At 39.0% G+C, this 9,262-nt stretch overlaps 1 protein-coding gene across 1 annotated transcript in view; it reads left to right on the top strand.

Annotated features, from left to right (window-relative positions):
- Zc3h11a (zinc finger CCCH-type containing 11A) overlaps positions 1-9,262 on the top strand; it is a gene marked incomplete in the record, with an annotated part of 39,519 nt that overhangs the window by 16,232 nt on the left and 14,025 nt on the right. Inside the window, 5 exon segments of the mRNA XM_013522660.1 lie at positions 2,735-2,858; positions 4,838-5,041; positions 5,401-5,517; positions 5,759-5,839; positions 7,968-8,078. Of these exon segments, the coding sequence (XP_013378114.1) occupies positions 2,735-2,858; positions 4,838-5,041; positions 5,401-5,517; positions 5,759-5,839; positions 7,968-8,078 (637 nt within the window).

Genomic DNA, 9,262 nt, shown 5'->3' on the forward strand with positions numbered 1-9,262 from the left:
AGGATATAGTGTCAAGTAAAAAACATAGGTGTGCAACAAAGTATGTAAACTGGGAGAGAAAACTTGACATTTCTTTTTTGTTTGCATGTGTATTCTTTAAATCTGGAAGTATAAAGGAGAACCTTGTGACTGTGGGTAGGAAAGGGGTGAAAAGGACCTCTACCTTTTCTGCAGTTTATTTCCATTATGGTATAGGTTCCATATTTGCCATTTTGCCTACTAATACAGTACTTGATTTGTAACTCCCAAATCATAACTTGAGTACTTTGTTATTTGTAGGACATGGTCAGAGCACAAAAGAGTCACTAGATATGCATATTTCAAGTAGAGGTGATAACAGTGCTGCCTTCGTGTTTCAGCTCTCATACTATAATTAAGGGTTCTTTTCATAGGTGCCATGATTTTTTCTGGTTTTGTGTTTTTTGTTGGTCATTCTGCTGTTTAAAATGGTCCCAAAACATACACTGAAGTGCAGTATATTGTTTGTAAATAAAAGAAGTCTGTTCTGTACTCTACAGAGAAAATATGAATGTTAGGTAGGCTTGTTCAGGCATGAGTTAAATGCTGTTGGTCATGAAATTTCATGTTAACAAATCAGTATAAAATAAGGTGATTTTAAGCAAACACTTCAAACAAGTATTGATTAGTCAATGCAGAGGTGACCAGAGGGTCACAGAAGTTCAGCCTTGTTTTTCTCCTAGGAACAGTGGTTCAGTATTCACTAATGTAGTGTTCCCAGTAACTTTAGAGCACATAGCTACTGTGAATAATCAATGAGGATCAATTGGATATCTTTGAATAGTATACTGCATCACTGTAACAATCTAAATAAATAATCATGTAAGAGAAATGTTACTATAGAGGATATGTTCTAAATAAAAAATGTAGAGAATTATATGGAATACTTTTAAGTATGTGTATGCATTTATGATTTTTTGTTTGTTTGTTTGTTTTCTGGTACTGGGAATTGAACTCACGACCTTGTGCTTGCCAGGCAGGTGCTGTGCCACTGAGCTAAGTCCCCAGCCCCATGCATTTATGATTTTAAAAACCAAAAAGGTTTTGGGCATGGTGGTACACACCTGTACTCCCAGCATTCTGGGAGGCTGAGGCAAGAGGACTGTAAGTTTGAGCCCAGCCTAGGCAACCTAATGACTTAGCAAGAGCCTATTTTAAAGTGGAAAAGGGGCTAGGGATATAGTTGGTGTGAAGGCCCCGTGTTCAATCCCTATTACTGCCAAAAAACGTGTGTGTGTGTGTCGGGGGCGGGGGAAGTTCTATGCCAAAATAAATAATTCTTTAGCGATAATGCCATAATAGTTATTTATATTTTCAAAATCATCTTCATTGTTCGTAAATTATTTTTTTAATTGGAAATATCACACCAGGCAGAGTGACATGGTGGCATATATTTTTGTTGTTGTTTTGTTTTTTGAGACAGGGTCTCATTATGTAGTTCAGACTGGGCTTGAACTCACTAGGTAGCCCAGGCTAGCCTCCAACTCCTGGTGATCCTCGTGGCTCCACTACTAGGATTGTAGGCATGCGCCATCATGCCCAGCTTGGTATATATTTGTTATCACAGCACTCCTGGAGTCTGAAGCAGGAGGATTGAGAATTCAAGGCCAGACAGATCTGCATAAGAGACCATGTCTCAAAAAAGGGAGAAGGGGATAAATCCATAAAATCTAACAAATGTATTAAATAGACCAAATAAATATCATATGGCTTGTAGACAGAAGATACTGTTACAGAAAACACTTGATATCTGAATATTGCTTCCAGGCAGCTGGATGTAATGATTCATGCCTGTAATTCTAGCACTCCCAGAGGCTGCAGCAGGAGGATTGCTCTGAGTTTGGGGCCAGCCTGAATTACATATTGAAACCCTGTCCCCCTCCCAAAAAAAAAAAAAAAATTTAAGAGTGGGAAAAGTTTTCTGACAACCTTGAACTCATAGTTTCAAAAAATAACTATAGTTCACTGAGTCTATTCCGTGCACTACATTCTTCATATATATTCTTTTAATCTTTATAAGAAACAAATTAGATAGCCCATACTGGGAATTTTTGGGAACTCATACATGCTAAACACGGGCTCTACCACTCAGCTACATCTCTAGTCCTCCCCTTTTTTTTGAAGTTTTATTTTGAGACAGGGTCTCATTAAGAATGTTTCCCAGGCTGGTGTCAAACTTGCAGTCCTCATGCCTTGGCCTACCGAGTAGCTGGGATTTCACAGGTATTGCTAAGGAAGGTAAGCCTGAAGGCATTAAATTGTCCAGGTCACATAGCTAATAAGTAGAATAGTGGAGATGGAAACCCTGTTATCTTGATTCCAAAATCTTTTTTTTTTTGAAACAGGGTTTCACTATGTAGTGCAGGCTGGCCTTGAACTCGTGGAGTAGTCTAGGCTGGCCTTGAACTCACAACGATCCTCACACCTGGCTAATGATTTTATAATCTATATCCTGCTTCTTTAAATTCAATGGAGATAGTGTTTTAGGATGAGGCCAAGAGAAACGAATAGCAGATAAACTACCCTGTGCTCCTTTCACCTCTCCTCCGTGCCTAAACTGTTGTCACTTTCAGTAGCCCCTCTTCTTACTGTTAAAAATCACGTCACATGCCTCAGATTTTGGACTCTTCATTAGCTTTGTTTGGAAAAACAATTACTGAATAAGTACAAGTCTCATTTCATATTTTTTTGAAAACAATGTTTTTTTCTTTTACAGAAAAAACGCAGTGAAATTCCATGTTATTGGGAAAATCAGCCAATGGGATGTCAAAAACTAAATTGTGCTTTCCATCACAACAGAGGACGCTATGTTGATGGGCTGTTTCTACCTCCAAGTAAAAGTGAGATCCTCTTAATTTTGCAAGAGTTACTGTTAAGTTATTGTTAATAGTTACTGTTAAGTAGAGTCCTATCATGCGCACTGTACAAAGTATTTCATATACATTGCCTTCTTTCAGTCCACTGACTGAGCAGTATTACTTCCTTTTTGCAGATGGGTAAGCTGAGCCTTATTAAGGTTAAATGATTTCTGCCCACTATAGAACCAAATTTTTCTTGGTATGCCAGATTAGACCGCAATAGCTTGTTTCATTTCCCATTTTCTTACCAGACCAATAAGGTTTCCAAATGAAATTTGATTCTCTAGGCCAGTGGGCAAATCTATGGCATGTGTGCTGCAGCAGGCTGTTTGTGTCATTGAAAGCTTTAAAAGGTTTACCATTGCTGCTTTAGACAGCAATGGTTTGGTCCTCTAGTCCTCTGCCTAGTCTGTAAAATGAAGATTTACTGGAATGCAGCCTTGTCTATTCATTTACATATTTTTTATGTATAGTTTCCTGCTACTACTAAAGAATGTATAGTTGAGATGGAGACCACATGGCACACAAGGCCTAACATACTAACTGCTCATCTGTAATCTAAGATAACATGCCCAATAGAAAGCTGGTATTTATTTCTAAACTTTGCTTTAATGTAATTTTCTTAGTGGTATTATTGGCCATTGAAAAGCTGTATCTGGGCCGGGCATGGGTGCACACACCTATAATCCTAGCCTTGGGGAGGCTGAGACAGGATTGTTGGGAGTTCAGGGCCAGCCTGGGCTACAAAGTAAGTTCAAAGCTAGCCTGAAAAAAAAGCCATATCTGAGGCTGGGGCTATAGTATTTGCTTGCCATGTATGAGACCTTGGGTTCAGTCCTCAGCATTACAAAGATAAATGCAAAGCTATCCTGCTATGTGATTAAAATGTGACGGTGACATCTTTTCACCTTATTTAAGGGCAGAAAGTAGGTTTGCTCTTTCTGGCTTGTTCAAATAAGTATTATCTTTTCTTCTACCCCCACCCCACCCTTACTAGGAATTGGACTCCATATGTGTGCTAGGCCAGTGCTGTACCACTGAGCTACACCCATTGATGATTAGATAAAGGAGATGATTACCCAGCTCTTCTGTCTGTCTGTTTATCTCTCTTTATTTTTGTCTTTTTGCGGGGGCGTCTTTGAGACAGTTTCACTATGCAGTTCAGGTTGGTCTCCAACTTGCAGCAATCCTCCTGCTTCAGCCTCGCCAGTGCTTTGTTTTGGCTTTTTGAGACAAGGCCTTACTACGTAGGTTAGGCTGGTCTTGAACCCACTGTGCAGTTCAGGTTGACCTCCAACTTGCAGCAGTCCTCCTGCTTCAGCCTCACCAGTGCTTTGTTTTGGCTTTTTGAGACAAGGCCTTACTATGTAGGTTAGGCTGGTCTTGAACCCACTGTGTAGCCCAGACTGGCCTCAAACCCACAGCAATCTTCCTGCCTCAGCCTCTAAAGGGTTGCGATTACAGCTATATGCCACCACACCTAGCCTACTCCACTGTTTTGTTTTGTTTTTTAATTTAATTTTGAAACAAGGTCTGACTGAGTTGCTCTGACTGGCTTCAAACTTGTGATCCCTTGCTTAGCCTCCCAAGAAGCTGAGATTATAGGTGTACACCACCACATCTGACTTTCCTTCTGTCCCGTAAAAGCCATTTCTTTGCTGATCAAAAAAAACCCTAGAATCTCAATTTTAAAATTAAATGTGTACAACTTGGAAACAACTAGTATGCATCTAGCCTTTTGTTTATTCTGTTTTGAGTGACACTGTGTTTCCATACAGTGAAGAGTTACTAGTTAAAAGCACATTTTTAATTCCCTGGGAGTTTAGAAACTAAAATTTAGGTAAAAAGATATAAATGCTTACAGGGAAAATGTACCAAACTTAACTATAAAGAGCTAGTGATTTGTGTTGAATTGGGATTGTATGTCCTTCGTTAATTTGTGACTGGTTTTGTATGTTTAGCTGTATTGCCCACTGTGCTTGAGTCACAAGAAGAAGAAGTAAAGGCTGGCCAGCTCACGGCTCAACAGAACAAGCTGTCTGTGCAGTCGAACCCCTCCCCTCAGCTGCGGAGTGTTATGAAAGTAGAAAGTTCTGAAAATGTTCCTAGTCCCACACATCCACCAGTTGTAATCAATGCTGCAGATGATGATGAAGATGATGATGGTAAGTTTTAGCTCTCTTCTTTTTTTTGTTCGTTTTGCTGTACTGAGGATGGAATCTAGGGCCTCTTGCATGCTAATCAGGTTGTCTACCCCCAGCTCTTCCTGTTTTGAAACGGGATCTTGGTATATTCCCAGGTCTTTTTGAGGTGGAATCTTGCTAAAATGCCCAGACTACCCTCAAACTTGTGGTCCTCCTGCCTTAGCCTCCCAAATAGCTGAGGCTGCAGGTGTGTGCCTCCATATCTAGCTAGCTTTTTCTTTAATGCAAGTAACTAGGGTCAGTAGTAAGTTGAACAGAATCAGTATTAAAGCTGTAAGCCAGTTTTTAATTATAAGTGTGTCTTAAATGTTGATACACAGACCAGTTTTCTGAGGAGGGTGATGAAACCAAAACACCTGCTCTACAACCAACTCCTGAGGTCCATAATGCATTACGAGTGGCTCCTGCGCGGAAACCCGGAGTCAGTTTAAAGCAAGGTAAGAAGAGGTTGTATTATTGTTAAATCTTAAAACACCATGAAATATGTCCACACTGTTTACCTTTGAAGTTTAGTTCAGAGTCATTGTCCCTCTTCCATGTCCCTGCTACACACATATACTTACATGTACATTTTCTTAATCATTCATTCAAAAAATACTTGAATGCTTGCTATGAAAAGATAAAGAGCAAAGATGAAAGAGTCTGGTTTCTCACGTGATTTCTATTTGGGTTTCTCAGGTGAAAGTTTAAATTTTGGAATAAAAACTCTTGAGGAAATTAAATCAAAGAAAATGAAGGAAAAATCCAAGAAGCAAGGTGGTAAGTTGTCGCAGGTTTTGGCAGGGGTGGTTGTATGTTACAAGAGAATAAGGACACTTGTGGAAGCAACAGCCAAGATGAGCAAATAGATTTTGATTTCTCTTAGTTGAAGTAAAACAGACTTAATTGTGACTATGGTTCAGTCCTTAGCTATTCATAACTATGCACTTATAATGACCTAAAAGGAACTATGTCTTGGGAAATTGGAAAAATACCATTAAAAATGACATTAGGAGAGCAAAAACTTCATTTTGTGGTAGATGAATGGTTCTCAAAAGTTGCTAGGATTAGCCTGGCGTGGTGGCACATGCCTGTAATCCCAGCACAAGGAAGAGGCCAAGGCAGGGTGATCCATAAGTTGAAGGACAACCAGGGCTGCAGAGTGAACTCAAGACCAGCCTGAACTACGTAGTGAGACCCTGTCTGAAAAAACAGAAGTTCCTAGGATTTTCTTCTGGAGCTTGCCTCAACCTCTGGCTGGCATATATTTCCACTCTAAAAATTATAAGGTGTGAAACCTATATGGACAGAAACAAATAGTTGATTCTAAGAACTTCTTAAAGCTTGCTATGTTGAAACCTTGGAGTTAAGATTTTGTACATGATTAAATTTAGACAGAAAACTTCGGATTGGCATACCTGATAGCCAGTACACTTCTGAGATTAAGTCTAGAATAACATTAGTCTTTTTCTTTTTCCAGTATTGGAAATTGAACCTCAGGCCTTTGCACTGAGGTACATTCCTAACACCTGATTTTTGAGGCAAAGTCTCACTAAATTGCCCAGGCAGGGCTCAAACTTACGATCCTCCTCTCTCAGCCTTCCAGAGTCTTGGGGCTGGAATTACAGTGTGCATCACCGCCTGGCTGAGTTTTATGTTTTGTTTTCGTATTGTGCCCAAGGGTCCTCCAGCCATTGCACCATTTTGTTGTAGGCAGATATGTACGGAAAGGTTGATTGGCTCGTAGTGACAGAGCAATCTGTATTGGGCTTCAATCCAAAAATGGGCAGCAGAGATGAACACACATTTCTCAGACAAAGAAATACAAACGGCAAATAAATATATGAGAACATGTTCAACATCATTAGTCATTCGAGAAATGCAAATTAAAACAACACTGAGATTCCACCTCACCCCAGTAAGAATGGCTAGCATTAAGAAATCAACCAATAACAAATGCTGGCGAGGCTGTGGAGAAATAGGAACCCTTCTCCACTGCTGGTGGGAATGCAGACTGGTGAAACCACTGTGGAAATCAGTTTGGAGATTCCTCCGAAAACTAGGTTTAGAGGTCCCATTCAACCCAGCTATCCCCCTGCTGGGTATTTTCCCAGAAGATCTAAAAACATCATATCACAGTGATATATGTGCACCTATGTTCATAGCAGCACAATTTGTAATTGCTAAAATGTGGAAGCAACCCAAATGTCCATCCACCGAGGACTGGATAAGAAAATTGTGGTACTTTTATATAATGGAATATTACTCAGCTGTAAAGAAAGATAAACTCGAGGCCTTTATATTTAAATGGTCAAAACTAGAAACCATACTCATAAGTGAAATAAATCAAACATACATGTGCAAGCACCACATTGTGTCACTAGTGTAAAACTTGAAAGAGTTAATTTAAACTCGGAGGTATGATAGACACTGTGAAATGAGGAAACCACTGAAGAGTAAAGGGCTTCTGGGATGTGGGAAAAGAGAAGGGAACGAAGGAGAAATTTTGTATGTATGTATATACAGGATAGATAACATGGTTGTTCTTCTGTCTTCTATTTCTATGCTGAAAGAAACTGTCAATGAGTCTTTGGTTGACCAGTATTGCATGTTTATATCTGTTTTCATGAGAAGCCGCTTTGAAGATATCAATATGTAATACAACCACCATTGTTAATTCCCTACCACTTTGTTTGTAACTCTGTATTGTCTGTATTGTGCTTGTGATATGTTGTAAAATGTTGTATGTCTGTTAATGTTTCCCTCCTTTTATCTTTAAAATAAAAAATAAATAAATAAATTTTAAAAAAAAATCTGTATTGGGCTTGACTGGTTATAGAATCAAAGTTTCTTACCTTGAGATAGCTTTATTTTTCACAAATTATTGTTTTTTACTTGTCTTGTTCAGAAGGTTCTTCAAGCGTTTCCAGTCTGCTACTCCAACCTCAGCCCATTCCAGGTCCCGAAAAAGAAAACGTTCGGACTGTGGTGAGGACAGTAACTCTGTCAAACAAACAAGGTAGAGTATACATAGATTCCAGAATTGTTGGGCTTCTACTTTTATATAATTGGAAATGCAAAATTCTTGGGTAATTTTTTTTTTTTTTTAACTTTTGATGACTGCAGGAAGACTAGTAGCCTGTTAATTGAATATAAAGTTGTAAAGAGGCCAGGTAGTACACACCAGTACCTCAGCACTCTGGGGCTAAGGCAGGAGGATCACAGGTTCAAGCCCAATTTGGACAAATTAGTGAGGCCCTGTCTGAAGATGTTAAAAAGGCTTGGGGGATGCAAAGGCCCCAGGCTTGATTCTCAGTAACGCGGGAGGGTGGGTAAGAGAGAGGGAAGGTATAGTTGACCCTAATATTTAAAATATTGTTATTCTTGGGGCTGGGGATTTAGCTCAGTGGCAAAAGCGCCTGCCTGGCAAGCGCAAGGTCGTGAGTTCGGTTCCCGGTGCCGGAGAAAAACCAAAAAAAATAAAATAAATAAAATATTGTTATTCTTGTTCAAGCAGCCTTCACTGTTATATATAAATTCTCACATTTGCTGTTCACCTGTATGTATTCAGCAATCTCCTGACTTCTCATTGTGGGTGAAACTATAATGAACCCTTCAAGTTAAAGAAAAATGTAATTCTAGTTTTAAATCTAGTAAGAAATAGGGCATAAATAATTTGTAGTATACAGATACATTTAAAGTTTATGCCATTCAACAAAGAATCAGCAGGAAGAGTCCCTTGCTGGGGTGATGAAGTTCTATAACTTAGCAGAGTAGATAAGCAAAAGTACAGCTTGGGCTTTATAACCAGTTGTTAAGACTGTAATCTGTTTTCTGCTTGGCTGCTGTTAATAATTAATTCTGTGCTATTGCTTTTGTTTGGACTGTGCATTTGTTTAAATTATTGAGATTTTCTTTTAAATTTGATAATCTTCTTTAAGATTTAGACCTGATTTTTTTTTTGTTTTTTTTGTTTTTTTGTTTTTTTCTCTGGTACCGGGAAACGAACTCACGACCTTGCGCTTGCCAGGCAGGCGCTTTGCCGCTGAGCTAAATCTCCAGCCCCTTAGACCTGATTTTTAAGATACTTCCCAGGTGGACTCAAACTAGTGGCAGAACATACTTTGTACTTATTAGTAGCTACCAAATACAGAAAACTTGGGTAATAATAGAGAAGTTCTGTGTTTTCTTTCTTTTTTTTTT

The sequence above is a fragment of the Chinchilla lanigera genome, unplaced genomic scaffold (assembly GCF_000276665.1).
Source record: "Chinchilla lanigera isolate Chin_1 unplaced genomic scaffold, ChiLan1.0 scaffold00005, whole genome shotgun sequence".
NCBI classification, from domain to species: Eukaryota; Metazoa; Chordata; class Mammalia; order Rodentia; family Chinchillidae; genus Chinchilla; species Chinchilla lanigera.